This window comes from Phyllobates terribilis, unplaced genomic scaffold (assembly GCF_046119375.1).
Source record: "Phyllobates terribilis strain yellow unplaced genomic scaffold, ASM4611937v1 Scaffold_6__1_contigs__length_29720123, whole genome shotgun sequence".
Classification (NCBI taxonomy): domain Eukaryota; kingdom Metazoa; phylum Chordata; class Amphibia; order Anura; family Dendrobatidae; genus Phyllobates; species Phyllobates terribilis.
The window spans coordinates 20,911,087-20,931,631 of record NW_027362766.1 but is presented as its reverse complement, the minus strand read 5'-3'; the positions used below and the strand labels follow the sequence as shown (position 1 = coordinate 20,931,631).

The window sequence follows — 20,545 nt, the reverse complement described above, 5'->3', positions numbered from 1 at the left end:
GGATCCTGGGGATGTACCGTACACTGTATAGTAATGGAGGATCCTGGGGACGTACCGTACACTGTATAGTAATGGAGGATCCTGGGGACGTACCGTACACTGTATAGTAATGGAGGATCCTGGGGACGTACCGTACACTGTATAGTAATGGAGGATCCTGGAGACGTACCGTACACTGTATAGTAATGGAGGATCCTGGGGACGTACCGTACACTGTATAGTAATGGAGGATCCTGGGGACGTACCGTACACTGTATAGTAATGGAGGATCCTGGGGACGTACCGTACGCTGTATAGTAATGGAGGATCCTGGGGATGTACCGTACACTGTATAGTAATGGAGGATCCTGGGGACGTACCGTACACTGTATAGTAATGGAGGATCCTGGGGACGTACCGTACACTGTATAGTAATGGGGGATCCTGGGGACGTACCGTACACTGTATAGTAATGGGGGATCCTGGGGACGTACCGTACACTGTATAGTAATGGAGGATCCTGGGGATGTACCGTACACTGTATAGTAATGGAGGATCCTGGGGACGTACCGTACACTGTATAGTAATGGAGGATCCTGGGGATGTACCGTACACTGTATAGTAATGGAGGATCCTGGGGATGTACCGTACACTGTATAGTAATGGGGGATCCTGGAGACGTACCGTACACTGTATAGTAATGGAGGATCCTGGAGACGTACCGTACACTGTATAGTAATGGAGGATCCTGGGGATGTACCGTACACTGTATAGTAATGGAGGATCCTGGGGATGTACCGTACACTGTATAGTAATGGAGGATCCTGGGGATGTACCGTACACTGTATAGTAATGGAGGATCCTGGGGATGTACCGTACACTGTATAGTAATGGAGGATCCTGGGGATGTACCGTACACTGTATAGTAATGGAGGATCCTGGGGATGTACCGTACACTGTATAGTAATGGAGGATCCTGGGGACGTACCGTACACTGTATAGTAATGGGGGATCCTGGGGACGTACCGTACACTGTATAGTAATGGAAGATCCTGGGGACGTTCCTTACACTGTATAGTAATGGAGGATCCTGGGGACGTACCGTACACTGTATAGTAATGGAGGATCCTGGGGATGTACCGTACACTGTATAGTAATGGGGGATCCTGGAGACGTACCGTACACTGTATAGTAATGGAAGATCCTGGGGAAGTACCGTACACTGTATAGTAATGGAGGATCCTGGGGACGTACCGTTCGCTGTATAGTAATGGAGGATCCTGGGGACGTACCGTACACTGTATAGTAATGGAGGATCCTGGGGATGTACCGTACACTGTATAGTAATGGGGGATCCTGGAGACGTACCATACACTGTATAGTAATGGAGGATCCTGGGGATGTACCGTACACTGTATAGTAATGGGGGATCCTGGAGACGTACCGTACACTGTATAGTAATGGAGGATCCTGGAGATGTACCGTACACTGTATAGTAATGGAGGATCCTGGGGACGTACCGTTCGCTGTATAGTAATGGAGGATCCTGGAGACGTACCGTACACTGTATAGTAATGGAGGATCCTGGGGACGTACCGTACACTGTATAGTAATGGGGGATCCTGGGGATGTACCGTACACTGTATAGTAATGGAGGATCCTGGAGACGTACCGTACACTGTATAGTAATGGAGGATCCTGGGGACGTACCGTACACTGTATAGTAATGGAGGATCCTGGGGATGTACCGTACACTGTATAGTAATGGAGGATCCTGGGGACGTACCGTACACTGTATAGTAATGGAAGATCCTGGGGACGTACCGTACACTGTATAGTAATGGAAGATCCTGGGGACGTTCCTTACACTGTATAGTAATGGAGGATCCTGGGGACGTACCGTACACTGTATAGTAATGGGGGATCCTGGGGACGTACCGTACACTGTATAGTAATGGAAGATCCTGGGGACGTACCGTACACTGTATAGTAATGGGGGATCCTAGGGACGTACCGTACACTGTATAGTAATGGAGGATCCTGGGGACGTACCGTACACTGTATAGTAATGGAGGATCCTGGGGACGTACCGTACACTGTATAGTAATGGAGGATCCTGGGGATGTACCGTACACTGTATAGTAATGGAGGATCCTGGGGACGTACCGTACACTGTATAGTAATGGAGGATCCTGGGGATGTACCGTACACTGTATAGTAATGGAGGATCCTGGAGACGTACCGTACACTGTATAGTAATGGGGGATCCTGGGGATGTACCGTACACTGTATAGTAATGGAGGATCCTGGGGACGTACCGTACACTGTATAGTAATGGAGGATCCTGGGGACGTACCGTACACTGTATAGTAATGGAGGATCCTGGGGACGTACCGTACACTGTATAGTAATGGAGGATCCTGGGGACGTACCGTACACTGTATAGTAATGGAGGGTCCTGGGGACGTACCGTACACTATATAGTAATGGAGGATCCTGGGGACGTACCGTACACTGTATAGTAATGGAGGATCCTGGGGATGTACCGTACACTGTATAGTAATGGAGGATCCTGGAGACGTACCGTACACTGTATAGTAATGGAGGATCCTGGGGATGTACCGTACACTGTATAGTAATGGAGGATCCTGGAGACGTACCGTACACTGTATAGTAATGGAGGATCCTGGGGACGTACCGTACACTGTATAGTAATGGAGGATCCTGGGGATGTACCGTACACTGTATAGTAATGGAGGATCCTGGGGATGTACCGTACACTGTATAGTAATGGAGGATCCTGGGGATGTACCGTACACTGTATAGTAATGGAGGATCCTGGGGATGTACCGTACACTGTATAGTAATGGAGGATCTTGGGGATGTACCCTACACTGTATAGTAATGGAGGATCCTGGGGACGTACCGTACACTGTATAGTAATGGAGGATCCTGAGGACGTACCGTACACTGTATAGTAATGGAGGATCCTGGGGACGTACCGTACACTGTATAGTAATGGAGGATCCTGGGGACGTACCGTACACTGTATAGTAATGGAGGATCCTGGAGACGTACCGTACACTGTATAGTAATGGAGGATCCTGGGGACGTACCGTACACTGTATAGTAATGGAGGATCCTGGGGACGTACCCTACACTGTATAGTAATGGGGGGTCCTGGGGACGTACCCTACACTGTATAGTATTGGGGGGTCCTGGGGACGTACCCTACACTGTATAGTATTGGGGGGTCCTGGGGATGTACCGTACACTGTATAGTAATGGAGGATCCTGGGGATGTACCGTACACTGTATAGTAATGGAGGATCCTGGGGATGTACCGTACACTGTATAGTAATGGAGGATCCTGGGGATGTACCGTACACTGTATAGTAATGGAGGATCCTGGGGACGTACCGTACACTGTATAGTAATGGAGGATCCTGGGGACGTACCGTACACTGTATAGTAATGGAGGATCCTGGGGACGTACCGTACACTGTATAGTAATGGAGGATCCTGGGGACGTACCGTACACTGTATAGTAATGGGGGGTCCTGGGGACGTACCCTACACTGTATAGTATTGGGGGGTCCTGGGGATGTACCGTACACTGTATAGTAATGGAGGATCCTGGGGATGTACCGTACACTGTATAGTAATGGGGGATCCTGGGGACGTACCGTACACTGTATAGTAATGGAGGATCCTGGGGACGTACCATACACTGTATAGTAATGGAGGATCCTGGGGACGTACCCTACACTGTATAGTATTGGGGGGTCCTGGGGACGTACCGTATACTGTATAGTAATGGGGGGTCCTGGGGTCGTACCGCAGGCTCGGGAAGGTGTATTGTGGCGCTGTTTTCCGGTGCTGAATCCGCCTTCTCCTGATGCTTAGCTGTCAATGTTGATGACCTTTTTCAGTCCTATCCATATGTTCTTCCTTTGTCAGGTAATGGATGCTTATGTTAGAGCAGACTGATATCGTGCGTCTCGTCTTCACCATCAGACGCTCTTCCCACTACATATTATTCACATTATTTCACATTTACACTCCTCAGAGTCCACGTTAGAAGAACAGACAAAGTTGGGACGGAGGCGGCTTTCCACCCCATAGAAGAGTACATGGCTCATGTTGAAGAGCACTTCCAGCTGCTCGCCCGCAGGATTCACATCGACAAGAAACGGGTTTATTTAGCAACCGATGATCCCGGTTTACTTCAAGAAGCAAAGTCCAAGTAAGGGTGAAGCCTGCTTACCCGCTCGTCGAGACCATGGGGGCATTCATTTTACTTTAATCTTTTGGGCTAGAAATTAAATTTTATTAAAAAATGTTGGATCCTATAGCTTCTACAGCCTCTGTGTAGCATAGTACATAGTAGACTGCAGAATGAGTTACCAGTAAATCAGTCAGTGAGCTCGTTCTGACGGCATGGTCTATAACCCTTCCACTGACCCCTCTATTAGTCTTCGGCTCTGGCAATAGTTCTTCTAATTCTGGCCCAGACCATGCAGAAGGCTTCATCATTGATGGCTTTACCGTAGAGCGAAGCTATTGGGAGCAAATGATACGGGAAATGCAAATGGCGTAAAATCCCTCATCCTTCCATAGAAATTAGGATCCTTGTTCAGTTGTTGAATTTTACAATTCTATGTATTTCAGTACTTTTTAACTATTCGGTTACTCCTGTTTACATAAAGCATCTCTTAAGGGAATCCGTCAGTGGGGTGGGCATCTTCACATTAGTGGGCAGTTGTGCCCACTGTGGAGACCTCTAGCAAATTGCTAATTTTCTCATTAGAGCCAATTTCTTACCATAGATGGATGTCCCGAGTCCACCTGAGCAAGAACATCATGCAGCAATGTCCCTATGTCGTAACAGGACATATTTGCTGGGTTATGCTATGTTTGCACCTAACCCTATTTTTTTGCTCCATCACAAGAGTAGAACAACTTTTTTTTATGGCAGTGCAAAATCCCACATGGATTCCACCATAGTCTCCAGCCTTTTGCAGTACTAGATAAAGGTGCATGCTGCATCCATTTTTTGTGCCGTTTGCCACAGTGACTGTGTGTGCCGCCTCCAGTGCAGATGTACATTGTGTTCCAAATTATTATGCAAATAATATGTTCTCAGATTTTCCCAAATTACCTCTATGAATTGCAATCATTGTAATTTTCCAGTCAAATAACTATTAGAGACAATTGAAAGGTTTTTGTACAAGCTGCCTATGATAACAGGATATTTATTAAAAAATAAAACACTCAAACTGCACTCAAAATGCATGTTCCCAATTATTATGCACAGCAGAGTTTTCAACCTTTTCATTTTAATAAAGAACAAAAAAATGGTCATTTGTGAAATTATAAGCATTAGCAGGTTATTACACACTGAAATCAAACAGTTTTCACCTCAAAACTTTATTCTAGGTGATGTAACATTTGCACATAGGACCCCTTGTTGGAAAGGAGCTTCTGAACTCTCTCGTCCATTGAATTTGTCAGGTTTTGGATGGTTTCTGCTTCAATTGTTTTGCGTGAGGACAGAATACCCTCCCAGAGCTGTTGCTTAGATGTGAACTGCCTCCCGCCATCATAGACACTCCTTTTGATGATGCTCCAGAGGTTCTGAATGGGGTAGAGGTCAGGGGAGCATGGGGGTCACACCATAAGTTTGTCCCCTTTTATGCCCATATCAGCCAGAGATGCAGATGTGTTATGTGCAGCATGAGACGGGGCATTATCATGCATGAAATGATCTCGATGGTCCAGATGGATGGAGTGGAGGATGGCTGGTTGATGGACACCCCATGCAAACACGGCTACGGCGCTAACAAGCAGGAGGTGGAGTAATGTTTTGGGCTGGAATCATGGGGAGAGAGATTGTCGGCCCTTTTAGGATCCCTGAAGGGGTAAAGATGAACTCCATAATGTATGTTGAGTTTCTCAAACAGCACTTCCTGCCATGGTTCAAGAAGAAGAACCGTGTATTCCGCAGCAAGATCATTTTTCTGCATGATAATGCACCATCTCATGCTGCACATAACACATCTGCATCTCTGGCTGATATGGGCATAAAAGGGGACAAACTTATGGTGTGACCCCCATGCTCCCCTGACCTCAACCCCATTGAGAACCTCTGGAGCATCATCAAAAGGAGTGTCTATGATGGCGGGAGGCAGTTCACATCTAAGCAACAGCTCTGGGAGGGTATTCTGTCCTCATGCAAAACAATTGAAGCAGAAACCATCCAAAACCTGACAAATTCAATGGACGAGAGAGTTCAGAAGCTCCTTTCCAACAAGGGGTCCTATGTGAAAATGTAACATCACCTAGAATAAAGTTTTGAGTTGAAAACTGTTTGATTTCAGTGTGTAATAACCTGCTAATGCTTATAATTTCACAAATGACCATTTTTTTGTTCTTTATGAAAATGAAAAGGTTGAAAACTCTGCTGTGCATAATAATTTGGAACATGCATTTTGAGTGCAGTTTGAGTTTTTTTTTTTTTTAAATATCCTGTTATCATAGGCAGTTTATACAAAAACCTTTCAATTGTACTCTAATAGATATTTGACTGGAAAATTACAATGACTGCATATAGGTAATTTGGGAAAATCTGAGAAAATATTATTTGCATAATAATTTGGAACACAGTGTATACGTAGCTTTAGCCTAAAAGGATAACTCCTTTAAAGAAGACCTGTCACCAAGTCAAAAATGGACAGATTTTATTCTCACTGCTTCCCTGTGTAATAAGTTGTTTTTTTGTTTTTTTTTTAATCCAGCTTACAGTTCCAGAGATATGGGCCTTTTTAGTGCTAATTTTTATGGTCTTTTATAAGGGGGTGTGGCTTTGTTAGCTCTCAGGATCCACAGGTGGCGTGTCTTTGGCTCTCAGGATCTGCAGGGGGCGTGTCTTTGGTAGCTTTCAGGATCTGCAGGGGGCGTGTCTTTGGCTCTCGGGATCCGCAGGGGCTTGTCCTTGGCTCTTGGGATCCACAGGGGCGTGTCTTTGGTGGCTTTCGAGATCTGCAGGGGTGTGTCTTTGGTGGCTCTCAGGATCCGTAGGGGCGTGTCTTTGGCTTTCAGTATCTCCAGGGGCGTGTCTTTGGCTCTCAGGATCCGCAGGGGCGTGTCTGTGGTAGCTCTCAGGATCTGCAGGGGCGTGTCTTTGGCTCTCAGTATCCGCAGGGGGCGTGTCTTTGGTAGCTCCCAGGATCCGCAGGTGGCGTGTCTTTGGCTCTCAGGATCTGCAGGGGGCGTGTCTTTGGCTCTCAGGATCCGCAGGTGGCGTGTCTTTGGTAGCTCTCAGGATCTGCAGGGGGCGTGTCTTTGATAGCTCTCAGCATCCACAGGGGGCGTGTACTTGGCTCTCAGGATCTGCAGGGGGTGTGTCTTTGGTAGCTCTCAGGATCCACAGGGGGCATGTTTTTGGCTCTCAGGATCCGCAGGTGGCGTGTCTTTGGTAGCTCTCAGGATCCACAGGAGGGATGTCTTGGGGGGTTCTCAGGATCTGCAGGGGGGTGTCTTGGGGGGGGGCTCTCAGGATCCGCAGGAGGGTGTTTTGGGGGGGCTCTCCGGATCTGCAGGGAGTGTGTCTTTGGCTCTCAGGATCTGCAGGGGGCGTGTCTTTGGCTCTCAGGATCTGCAGGGGGCGTGTCTTTGGCTCTCAGGATCTGCAGGGGGCGTGTCTTTGGCTCTCAGGATCTGCAGGGGGCGTGTCTTTGGCTCTCAGGATCCGCAGGTGGCGTGTCTTTGGTAGCTCTCAGGATCTGCAGGGGGCGTGTCTTTGATAGCTCTCAGCATCCACAGGGGGCGTGTACTTGGCTCTCAGGATCTGCAGGGGGTGTGTCTTTGGTAGCTCTCAGGATCCACAGGGGGCATGTTTTTGGCTCTCAGGATCCGCAGGTGGCGTGTCTTTGGTAGCTCTCAGGATCCACAGGAGGGATGTCTTGGGGGGTTCTCAGGATCTGCAGGGGGGTGTCTTGGGGGGGGGCTCTCAGGATCCGCAGGAGGGTGTTTTGGGGGGGCTCTCCGGATCTGCAGGGAGTGTGTCTTTGCTAGCTCTCAGGATCCACAGGGGGTGTGTCTTTGGCTCTCAGGATCTACAGGGGGTGTGTCTTAGGCTCTCAGGATCTGCAGGGGGCGTGTCTTTGGTAGCTCTCAGGATCTGCAGGGGGCGTGTCTTTGGCTCTCAGGATCTGCAGGGGGCGTGTCTTTGGCTCTCAGGATCTGCAGGGGGCGTGTCTTTGGCTCTCAGGATCCGCAGGGGGCGTGTCTTTGGCTCTCAGGATCCACAGGGGGCATTTCTTTGGTAGCTCTCAGGATCTGGAGGGGGTGTGTCTTTGTTAGCTCTCAGGATCCGCAGGGGGCGTGTCTTTGACTCTCAGGATTTGCAGGGGGTGTGTCTTTGTTAGCTCTCAGGATCTGCAGGGGGCGTGTCTTTGGCTCTCAGGATCCGCAGGGGGTGTGTCTTAATAGCTCTCCGGATCCACAGGGGGCGTGTCTTTGTTAGCTCTCAGGATCCGCAGGGGGCGTGTCTTTAGCTCTCAGGATCCGCAGGGGGTGTGTCTTGATAGCTCTCAGGATCCACAGGGGGCGTGTCTTTGGTAGCTCTCAGGATCCGCAGGGGATGTGCCTTTGTTAGCTCTCAGGATCCGCAGGTGGCGTGTCTTTGGCAGCTTTCAGGATCTGCAGGGGGCGTGTCTTTGGCTCTCATGATCTGCAGGGGGCGTGTCTTTGGTAGCTCTCAGGATCTGCAGGGGGCGTGTCTTTGGCTCTCAGGATCTGCAGGAGGCGTGTCTTTGGTAGCTCTCAGGATCTGCAGGGGGCGTGTCTTTGGTAGCTCTCAGGATCTGCAGGGGGCGTGTCTTTGGTAGCTCTCAGGATCTGCAGGGGTCGTGTCTTTGGTAGCTCTCAGGATCTGCTGGGGGCCTGTCTTTGGTAGCTCTCAGGATCTGCTGGGGGCCTGTCTTTGGTAGCTCTCAGGATCTGCTGGGGGCGTGTCTTTGGTAGCTCTCAGGATCTGCTGGGGGCGTGTCTTTGGTAGCTCTCAGGATCTGCAGGGGGCGTGTCTTTGGTAGCTCTCAGGATCTGCAGGGGGCGTGTCTTTGGCTCTCAGGATCCGCAGGGGGCGTGTCTTTGACTCTCAGGATCTGCAGGGGGCGTGTCTTTGGTAGCTCTCAGGATCTGCAGGGGGCGTGTCTTTGACTCTCAGGATCTGCAGGGGGCGTGTTTTGGTAGCTCTCAGGATCTGCAGGGGGCGTGTCTTTGGTAGCTCTCAGGATCTGCAGGGGGCGTGTCTTTGGCTCTCAGGATCTGCAGGGGGCGTTCTTTGGCTCTCAGGATCTGCAGGAGGCGTGTCTTTGGCTCTCAGGATCTGCAGGGGGCGTGTCATTGGTAGCTCTCAGGATCTGCAGGGGGCGTGTCTTTGGTAGCTCTCAGGATCTGCAGGGGGCGTGTCTTTGGCTCTCAGGATCTGCAGGGGGCGTGTCTTTGGCTCTCAGGATCTGCAGGGGGCGTGTCTTTGGCTCTCAGGATCTGCAGGGGGCGTGTCTTTGACTCTCAGGATCCGCAGGGGGCGTTCTTTGGCTCTCAGGATCTGCAGGGGGCATGTCTTTGGCTCTCAGGATCTGCAGGGGGCGTGTCTTTGACTCAGGATCCGCAGGGGGCGTGTCTTTGGCTCTCAGGATTTGCAGGGGGCGTGTCTTTGGCTCTCAGGATCTGCAGGGGGCGTGTCTTTGGCTCTCAGGATCTGCAGGGGGCGTGTCTTTGGCTTTCAGGATCTGCAGGGGGCGTGTCTTTGGTAGCTCTCAGGATCTGCAGGGGGCGTGTCTTTGGTAGCTCTCAGGATCTGCAGGGGGCGTGTCTTTGGTAGCTCTCAGGATCTGCAGGGGGCGTGTCTTTGGTAGCTCTCAGGATCTGCAGGGGGCGTGTCTTTGGCTCTCAGGATCTGCAGGGGGCGTGTCTTTGGTAGCTCTCAGGATCTGCAGGGGGCGTGTCTTTGGTAGCTCTCAGGATCTGCAGGGGGCGTGTCTTTGGTAGCTCTCAGGATCTGCAGGGGGCGTGTCTTTGGTAGCTCTCAGGATCTGCAGGGGGCGTTCTTTGGCTCTCAGGATCTGCAGGGGGCGTGTCTTTGGCTCTCAGGATCTGCAGGGGGTGTGTCTTTGGCTCTCAGGATCTGCAGGGGGCGTGTCTTTGGTAGCTCTCATGATCTGCAGGGGGCGTGTGTTTGGCTCTCAGGATCTGCAGGGGGCGTGTCTTTGGCTCTCAGGATCTGCAGGGGGCGTGTCTTTGGTAGCTCTCAGGATCTGTAGGGGGCAGGTGTTTGGCTCTCAGGATCTGCAGGGGGCGTGTCTTTGGCTCTCAGGATCCGCAGGGGGCGTTCCTTTGGCTCTCAGGATCTGCAGGGGGCGTGTCTTTGGCTCTCAGGATCTGCAGGGGGCGTGTCTTTGGTAGCTCTCAGGATCTGCAGGGGGCGTGTCTTTGGCTCTCAGGATCTGCAGGGGGCGTGTGTTTGGCTCTCAGGATCTGCAGGGGGCGTGTCTTTGGCTCTCAGGATCCGCAGGGGGCGTTCCTTTGGCTCTCAGGATCTGCAGGGGGCGTGTCTTTGGCTCTCAGGATCTGCAGGGGGCGTGTCTTTGGCTCTCAGGATCTGCAGGGGGCGTGTCTTTGGCTCTCAGGATCTGCAGGGGGCGTGTCTTTGGCTCTCAGGATCTGCAGGGGGCGTGTCTTTGGCTCTCAGGATCTGCAGGGGGCGTGTCTTTGGCTCTCAGGATCTGCAGGGGGCGTGTCTTTGGCTCTCAGGATCTGCAGGGGGCGTGTCTTTGGCTCTCAGGATCTGCAGGGGGCGTGTCTTTGGCTCTCAGGATCCGCAGGGGGCGTGTCTTTGGCTCTCAGGATCCGCAGGGGGCGTTCTTTGGCTCTCAGGATCCGCAGGGGGCGTGTCTTTGGCTCTCAGGATCTGCAGGGGGCGTGTCTTTGGCTCTCAGGATCTGCAGGGGGCGTGTCTTTGGTAGGTCTCAGGATCTGCAGGGGGCGTGTCTTTGGTAGCTCTCAGGATCTGCAGGGGGCGTGTCTTTGGTAGCTCTCAGGATCTGCAGGGGGCGTGTCTTTGGTAGTTCTCAGGATCTGCAGGGGGCGTGTCTTTGGCTCTCAGGATCTGCAGGGGGCGTGTCTTTGGTAGCTCTCAGGATCTGCAGGGGGCATGTCTTTGGTAGCTCTCAGGATCTGCAGGGGGCGTGTCTTTGGCTCTCAGGATCTGCAGGGGGCGTGTCTTTGGTAGCTCTCAGGATCTGCAGGGGGCGTGTTTTTGGTAGCTCTCAGGATCTGCAGGGGGCGTGTCTTTGGTAGCTCTCAGGATCTGCAGGGGGCGTGTCTTTGGTAGCTCTCAGGATCTGCAGGGGGCGTGTCTTTGGTAGCTCTCAGGATCTGCAGGGGGGGTGTCTTTGGTAGCTCTCAGGATCCGCAGGGGGCGTGTCTTTAGTAGCTCTCAGGATCCGCAGGGGGCGTGTCTTTAGTAGCTCTCAGGATCCGCAGGGGGCGTGTCTTTGGCTCTCAGGATCCGCAGGGGGCGTGTCTTTGGCTCTCAGGATCTGCAGGGGGCGTGTCTTTGGCTCTCAGGATCTGCAGGGGGCGTGTCTTTGGCTCTCAGGATCTGCAGGGGGCGTGTCTTTGGCTCTCAGGATCTGCAGGGGGCGTGTCTTTGGCTCTCAGGATCTGCAGGGGGCGTGTCTTTGGTAGCTCTCAGGATCTGCAGGGGGGGTGTCTTTGGTAGCTCTCAGGATCTGCAGGGGGGGTGTCTTTGGTAGCTCTCAGGATCTGCAGGGGGCGTGTCTTTGGCTCTCAGGATCTGCAGGGGGCGTGTCTTTGGTAGCTCTCAGGATCTGCAGGGGGGGTGTCTTTGGTAGCTCTCAGGATCTGCAGGGGGGGTGTCTTTGGTAGCTCTCAGGATCTGCAGGGGGCGTGTCTTTGGCTCTCAGGATCTGCAGGGGGCGTGTCTTTGGCTCTCAGGATCTGCAGGGGGCGTGTCTTTGGTAGCTCTCAGGATCTGCAGGGGGCGTGTCTTTGGCTCTCAGGATCCGCAGGGGGCGTGTCTTTGGCTCTCAGGATCTGCAGGGGGCGTGTCTTTGGCTCTCAGGATCCGCAGGGGGCGTGTCTTTAGGCGCCTCTGCTTTATTATCTTTGAGTCACGCCCTGTTGTAAAGACCATAAGAAAGTAGCACTAAATAATAATCTCTATATGGTGCATTAAAAATAAATAAATAAAAAATGTAATAGTGAGGCAAGCCGTGGGAAGATCACTTTTGACCCGGTGACTGACCCTCTTTACCTACAGGGGTTATTTCCAGTGTGAGATAGCGCTGCCTACACCACATGGGGCTGCATTTGCAAAATCTTAATTCCCTGGCGTGATTTTCTTTGTGGTTTCCACTGCAGATACCCCCAGTATGAGTTCATCAGTGACAATTCAATATCGTGGTCAGCCGGTCTGCACAATCGATACACCGAAAATTCCTTGCGGGGCGTCATCCTTGATATCCATTTCTTATCACAGTCGGACTTTCTTGTGTGCACCTTCTCCTCGCAGGTGAGTTAAACAAAGGGCAAAATGCATTATACAATTCTGACATTCCAACTTTGATTCTTCTTGTCAAGACGTATCAATAATGATGAATGTTTTCCCCCGACGGTGACGTTTGTCATTGGCTCATCAGTGATGTAGCAGAGCCACAGTACATCGATGTATTTGACATGGTGTTCCCTTAGTATACTGATTGATCCTTTGTATAGTCACCTTTTTCGGGAGTGTACGCCCACAGGAGGCGGACACTCAGACGCAGCATCCTACATCTGAGTGTCCGCCTCCCGTGGGCGTACACTCCCAAAAAAAGTGCACGGCAGAGCGCACGTTAACTCTGCCGTTACCATTGCACGCTATGGCCCCCGTCACAGCATACGTCCGGACCCTGTTTTGAGGGGAATTTTAGGATGTATGCCCCGACGGGGACACAGAACGCAATGTGAAAGCACCCTTACAAGCTCGTTTCAGTTAAGCTTGTAAGCACCGTTTTAAAGAGAATATGTGACCACATTTGATCTATCTAAACTATTACTATGGGCACACAGGTTATAGACGGCTGAGGAGACTGATCCCTGTATGTCTCATATCAGATAAACTATTACTATGGCCACACAGGCTATAGACAGCTGAGGAGACTGATCCCTGCATGTCTCGCATCAGATAAACTATTACTGTGATGAAATGGCAGCAGGGAGACCCCCCAGAATCTCGTCGCTGCCACCACTGTGAAGAAATGGCAATAGGGAGAACCCGCAGAATCTTGCTGTTGCCACCACTTGTGATGGATCCACACACCACCACCCGCCTGACATCATAATTACGTCAGACGGAGCACGTGGTACGGACCTGCCCTCTGCACCTGCTTGACGTTCCTTACGCCCCTTCGAGAATGCGTAAGGTCAGATTGATACCATTCTGCACAGTCACCTCCTGTCCACACGGGGACAGGAAGGCACCAGAGAGTGAGAAGAGGAGGCCCACTCAGTCACTGATGTGGCACCACTCTTGCTCACACCCCTGACAGGCTGAGAGGCTCTTTCACTAGCTCCAGTGAAGCAGAGCCTGGTCAGCCTGGTAGAGCTGCCACCAGTTTCTATTTGCTATAACGGACTTATATCGGTCTAAAAACCAGCCCGGTCGCGTGTTCGTTGGACCGAACAATGGACGTAAGGTTCGTGGATCGAGATAAAAGAACAGCCCAAGGTTAAATTATTTATTTAATCGCCTTAGGGGCACACTAAACAATACGCTATATACATAAGGGTTATACATACACAGTGGTCAGAGTTACAAAACGAAAGTATGGGTACAAGAGATATAAAGCAGTTGTTACAAGTCAGTTACTGGTTAGATGGACGATCTGGCTTTCGGGGGAAGAGCTGCCTCATGGGAGGTTTGTAAGCCTTCTCTTTGTTGTTGCAGGACTTTTCCCACACGACTTGACGTCACGACCTACCGAGGAAAAAGACAATGGAGCCAGGGCTGCTGGAGTTCTTAACCCCTCTGGATCACTCCCACCCCTGCCTCTTGGCTGTGCCCAAATCTCCTCCCCTGGTCTCTTAGCTGCAAATTCCCAAAAACTAAAAGAGGCTATGCCTCCTTACTGGACGCTCCTAGGGAGCCGGTTCTGGCGTCATTGGACCCAGCCGGGCCCTTTCTACGCGTGGATACCAAACACCGGGATCCTAGGGGCCCCTGCAAGGCTGTGCTGGGTATCTCCCTTTCCCTTACTCGCTAGACTGCATTGAAAGCTTGGGTGACATTCTCCCAGTTTGTGCATTTCCAAAAATCTAGTTTGTTACTGGGATGTATCTTATTCCCATAACTCAGTGTTGAATTATAGTACATTACACAAAGAAGCACATGGCGTGGGGGAAGGGACATCCTATACAGCTTGCAGCTGCTGTGGGATTTGTCACCCCCCTGCTTCTCAGCCCCCTCCCTTCTGCTTGCTGCAAAAAGTATTCAAAAATATTCTTCGCACCTCCCCCCTTTAGAGAACGCTAGGGGATAGCACCACCCGGTGTTCCCCTGCTCGCCCGTCCGCAATTTACCCTTGTTGGGATAAGCCATCAGCATTGCCATGTTCGCGGCCCATTTTGTGGAGAATGGCGAACTGGTACTGCTGGAGCATGAGGCTCCGGCGCAGCAACCCCTTCGTTCCGGACACGGTGTGTAACCAGCTGAGAGGATTGTGGTCTGTTTCCACGGTGAATTAGCACCCGTACAAGTATGACTGCAGACGCTGCAGGACCCACACAATTGCCAGACATTCCTTCTCCATCGTGGAGTAGGCCACCTCCCTCTGCTGGTACAAAACAGGGTGTTCATGGCCCTTAGTGTCTTACTGGCTAGACACAGCACCGAGGCCAGAGTCACTGGCGTCGGTCTTCATTAAAAATGCCTGCGTGAAGTCGGCTGCCTGTAGTACCAGAGAGCTAGAAAGGGTGACCTTCAGCGCCTAGAAGGCCGTCTCAAAGTTGTTTGTCCAATCGACCTCGGAGGGCAGCTTCTTCTTGGTGAGGTCCATCAGGGGCTTTGCCAGGCTACTATAGTGAGGGACGAACCTCCTGTAGTACCCGGCGGTGCCCAGGAAGGACATCACCTGTTTCTTGGTCCTGGGGGTGGGCCAGGATGCGATGGCATCCACCTTCCCGGTCTCTGGCTTCAGAGCTCCCCCACCTACCCAGTGTCCCAGGTAGTGGACCTCACTCATACCCAGCTGGCACTTTTCCGGCTTAATGGTTAAACCTGCCCGTCGGATCCGCCCGAGCACCTGCACCAGATGCTCTAGGTGATCCTCCCAGGTAGGACTGAAGATGGCCACGTCATCCAGGTATGCGGCTGCGTACCCTTCGAGTCCCTTGAGCAGCGTGTTGACCATCCGCTAAAAAGTGGCATCACCGTGGACTCGTACAGTCCGAATGTGGTGATAAAGGCAGAGCTTTCCCGTGCCTGGAGGTCAGGGGAATCTGCCAATATCCCCAGCTCAGATCCATGATGGTCAGGTACTTGGCCCCGGCCAACTGATCGAGCAGGTCATCGATGCACGGCATTGCGTACGCAGCGTTGACCGTGACAGCTTTAAGCACCCTGTAGTCCATGCAGAACCAAGTTGTCCGGTCCTTCTTTGGGACGAGGACCACAGACGAGGCTCAAGCACTGTTGAAGGGTTGGATGACCCCCAGCTTCATACGGGGAGGGCACAGGCCTCCCGCTCATGATGTGCCTTCATCATGGTTATGTGGAAGGCCTTCCGCCTTCCCCTGGCATGGTCCAGGATGACCAGGTACGTTACGGCATTGAGCTGCTGGTGCTCAAAGTATGGGCCTTCCCAGGCCGCCTGAAGCTTGTCCTGGGGTACGGAGACCAGTACCCACACCCTTTGACCTACCTGGTAGGTCCTCTCACAAGCATTCTGGTCGTACCATCGCTTCTGGTCAGCCTGGGCTCACGTCATATTATCGTGCAACAGCTGCGCCAAGGCCTGCATTTTGTCACGGAAGCACACGACATATTCGATGACCGACACTCCAGGGGTGACTAAGTCCCCTTCCCAGACCTCCTTCACCAGAGCCTGGTGGCCCCGCGCACTCCGGCCGTACAGGAGCTCAAAGGGGAAGAACCCCGTTGAGGACAGTGGAACCTCCCGGTAGGCAAATAGCAGGTGTGGGAGGTGCCTCTCCCAGTCGCGCCCGTTAGAGTCGACCAACACCTTAAGCATCTGCCTCAGGGTGCCATTGAACCGTTTTCACAGGCCGTTGATCTATGGGTGGTACGGGCTAGTCACCAGATGTTGCACCTGTATTTGCTTACAGAGGGACTCCTTCAGCTGCGATATGAACTGGGTCCCCCGGTCGGTGAACATTTCCTGGGGAAAACCCACTCGGGAGGAAATCTCCAGTAAGGCGGTGGCCACCTTGTCGGCCCAAATAGACAACAAGGCTACTGCTTCCGGGGACCAGGTGGCATAGTCTACTACCTACCGTCAGTATAAAGCATTTCCCGGAGCTGCTGGGAGTGGCCATCGGGCCAAACAAATCCACAGCCATCCTCCTGAAAAGCTTATCAATGATGGACAGAGTTACGAGTGGGGCCTTGGGGCGCTGCCCCACCTTCCCCACCCTCTGACAGGTGTCACACAACAGGCAGCAGGCAGTCGCCTCGGCCCTCATGCTTGACCAGTAGAAATGCTGGTCTAGCCTGGCCTTGGTCTTAGTGATCCCTAGATGTCCGGCCATTAGAATCTCATGCGCCATCTGCAACAACTCCGCCCTGAACGAATAGGCTACCGCTAACTGTCGGTTTCTGAGCCACACCTCCGGTGAACCTCGCTGGACCGTTACCCGGTACAACCATCCTTGGTACCAGACCACCCACTCGATGTCTGAGTCCGAGGAAGGCTGTGCCGCCTGTTCCTTAAGAGCTTTAAGGCTGTCGTCAGTCTCCAACGCCGCCTGAAACCCCTGACTGGACGTAGCCAGAATAGACGAGACTGCTACTTCTTCTGTCATTTCCTGGGACCTGTCTCCTGGCCTCTGTCTTACCTGGCAGCCACTTGGTCAGAAGGGGAGAAGCCGTCGGACCCCCGCGGGTAGCGCCCGCTTCTCCTTTGCTTCTGACCAAGTTGCCGGTCTAAACGGACTACCCTGCCCCTCTTACATCCCGGTTGTGAAGGAATCCTGCCATGCGGCCTTACCTGGGAGCCCTACCTCTCCTTGGACTGCCCCGCCATCCATGGCATGCTCCCCCTCCGCAGCTGTCTGCCCCCTGTATATCCTCTCTGTGACAACCTCACAGGACAAACTGTTCCAGCATGCCGGCTGGCCACACTCTAAGGCCTTATCACAGCTGACTTGATTGATCTCCTTCCCCCTGAGGGGAGAGGGACACAGTACATCACTACATCACCCACCCGCACACCCCCATAGTAGGCATGTCAATAACATCTGCATCAACAGGGGTAGACATGGCGTTGTCTGGAGGGTCAGGCCTTGGGGGTTCAGTGGCCACCTAGTGGGACACTGGCCACCCCAAGTCTCTTCCAAGCAAAACACTGGCTGGAATACTTGGACTTACCCCCACCTCCCGCATTCACCTCCCGGCGCCCCAGTCCAAATACACCTTGGCGACTGGCAGTGCAAGCTCGACGCCTCCTATCCCGGAGACGGCGAGAGTTTTCCCAGGTATCAAATCCTGGGGCGACACCAGTTCAGACCGCACAAGAGTCATCTCAGCGCCGGCGTCTCGCAGTCCCATGGCCCTGGCGTGGCCTATGGTAACAGTCTGAAGGTGGTCAAGGGACCTCCCACCACCTACACACAAAACAGTGGACGGTTTCTGGGACGGGGTCGGGCCCATCTGGCGCTGGGGACACATGGCTTTGAAGTGGCCCGGCTGTCTGCAAAGGTGACACAGTCAGGGTTCCTCTACCGGCGTGGAGAGGAAAGCAAGGGTAGGTGCCCCCTTGGGCACCTACCCATGCTTTGCTCTCCACGCCGGTGGGCAGGGACAGCAGGCACCACTTTCGTCTTACTCCCTCTCCAGCCGGCATGTTTCTTGGCCTCTGGAATACTGTTGTTGGAGTACTCGTCAGCAAGTGTCGCTGTTGCAGAGGCCCCCTTTGGCTTCTGGTCGCGGAGGTACTGTTGGAGGTCCTCCGGGCAGTTCCACAACAACTGCTCTGTTGCGATGAGCTCCTTCAGCTGCTGGACGGTGGTGTGCTCCAGTCCCGTGATCTATTGATCAACTGCTTTCAGTAAGGCCCGCATGTGATTGACCCAGCTCTCTGCAGTACCCCGCTGTGTACTCCGGAGCTTCTTCCGGTACGTCTCAGGGGTCAAGTTGTACTGCTGGACCAGAGCCTTGATGTCCTCATAGCTCATAGGTCAGGCGGTGGTTGGCCCACTGCGAGACCGTCCGCCGGCGACTCCCTCCTTGGGGAGCCTGGTATGGACTCCTCTTCTTCTAGGGCGACATTGTCTATCACCTCTGCCCCACCATCCGGAGCATTGGCCATCTCCTTGGTTCTGCCCCTGGTGCCACTGGCCATCCTTGCACTCAATGATCACTGACACCGAACTGCAACCTATTGCACTCACACTCCTTACAGTATTTGCACTCGGACTGTCTAGAGCTGAGCAGATCTTAAGAACCCAGAAGCAAAAGCTACTACTGGCAGTCAGTCTTTAGTTTCTGTGAGTATGCGTTCCACACTCACACACACTATTATCTCGATCCCTGCACGGTGCCTCCACGTGAAGAATGGCAACAGAGAGAGATCTCTCAGAATCCCACACCTCGCCACCCGCCTGACGTCACGATCACGATTACGTCAGACGGATCACATGATACGTATCTACCCTTTGCACCAACATGACGTTCTGCACCCCCAAGGGGACGCTTAAAGGGAGTCTGTCACCCCCCGGTGATATCAGACCTCTACTTTGGCCATACAGGGAATGGAAAAGTAAATCTATACAAACCTGTATGGCCCATAGCAGAGGTCTGATTGCAGAGAAAAGCACTTTAATCAATTCTCTTTTCCACAGGCTTGGCGTCCGGGGGACGCCAAGCAATTGCCGCCTTTGTGCTTAGTATTCCCTTAAATCCCCGCCTATCTGCTTAATTATCATATCCCCCCCTCCCCTGCATGTCACAGGGACCTGTGACAGGCCCTGTGACGTGCACTGTGCTCCCTGACTTCCGTGCATGCGCAATGCGCCGCTCACATAGAGTGCACTTTGCTTCACCCCGGCCCCGTCTGCCTGTGCTCTGCGACGCAGGTTTCTATTGCGCAGACGCCGGAAAGTGACAGTGACCCCCCCCCCCTCTGGCGCCTGCACAATAGAAACCTTTGATGATGAGAAAAACCTCTTTAATTGTCTTCACAGAGCGGTCATCAACTAGTGACTTACAAAGCGAGAGCTGCCGGTGTGCGACTACCGCCCAAATGTTGCGTGCAAATTAATTCAGCCGTATAGATTGATTTTTGCATTTCCTGAAATTCTGTTTAGTCTGTGGGGTAATTCTGTGGCAGGGCAGTGAGTGTTTTGTCATTTAGTGTAATGCTAATTTAATAGATGAGATATTGAAGGAGCTTTCAGGTTGCACTAAGTGATAAATCTCTGAGGATGGACTGACTTTATAATGCCGACCACATTGTCATTTCATTAATCGGCATTGTGTTTTCTCAGGGCTCTTTGAGGTAACGTAAAAAAAAATATTAGAATGTGTTCTAGTTTTAAACATTTAGACTTTCCTTTCCATTATGTATTGATCATGTGCAGCAGATTTAATGACCCAGTGCAGGAGTAATGTAAAATATCATGTTATCTTTTAAAAATGGGGCTAAAATAATTATTTTGAACCACTGGACGGATTTTATCAACCAAGGTATCATATTAATCCGTTGTCATGTTGGAAATCTTGGAGCTCACAGCTGAGCTCGGTTAGCCACTCCTTTTCCCTTTTATAATCTGGGCTCTGATTTTAGTCCTTGTCAGAGCTAGCTTTTGCTGCATGGCTAACAGAGGGAAAGGAGTTATTATGAGAAGGAGAGTTAGAGGGATTATCAGAGACTGTTGTTTGGCTTGTACGCATGGTAATTTCTTACCCTTCTCCATTTTGGTTTATTCCCCTACCTTCACACCCTGGTGCTTCCCTCTGTTATATGTGAGTGAATATTTCATGTGCCTGGAGTTTCCTGTTTACCTCTGTCTGTGTAGCCTTGTTTGTTGGGTGGGTGTTCTACGGTGCACAGTAGCGCCCCGTTTCCTGGGTGGGGGAGGAGAACAGATGGAGGGCTAACTCAGGAATTAAGGCGGAGGCCCCAGCATCCTCACCTTCAGAGGTATCCTAGGGAATAGGGCGAGCTAGGGCTCCCTCTAGTGTTAGGGACAGGATAGGAGCCCATTTTCCCTGGTCACCAACCAACCGTGCAGTGACAGTATGAGCACAATCCTGCTGACA

The 20,545-nt window shown here is 52.0% G+C and overlaps 1 protein-coding gene across 1 annotated transcript in view; it reads left to right on the top strand.

Annotated features, from left to right (window-relative positions):
- FUT8 (fucosyltransferase 8) overlaps positions 1-20,545 on the top strand; it is a 393,784-nt gene that overhangs the window by 347,654 nt on the left and 25,585 nt on the right. Inside the window, exons 8-10 of the mRNA XM_073637234.1 lie at positions 3,886-3,939; positions 3,997-4,225; positions 12,430-12,580. Coding sequence (XP_073493335.1) covers positions 3,886-3,939; positions 3,997-4,225; positions 12,430-12,580 — 434 coding nt within the window. The remainder of the gene's footprint in view (positions 1-3,885; positions 3,940-3,996; positions 4,226-12,429; positions 12,581-20,545) is intronic.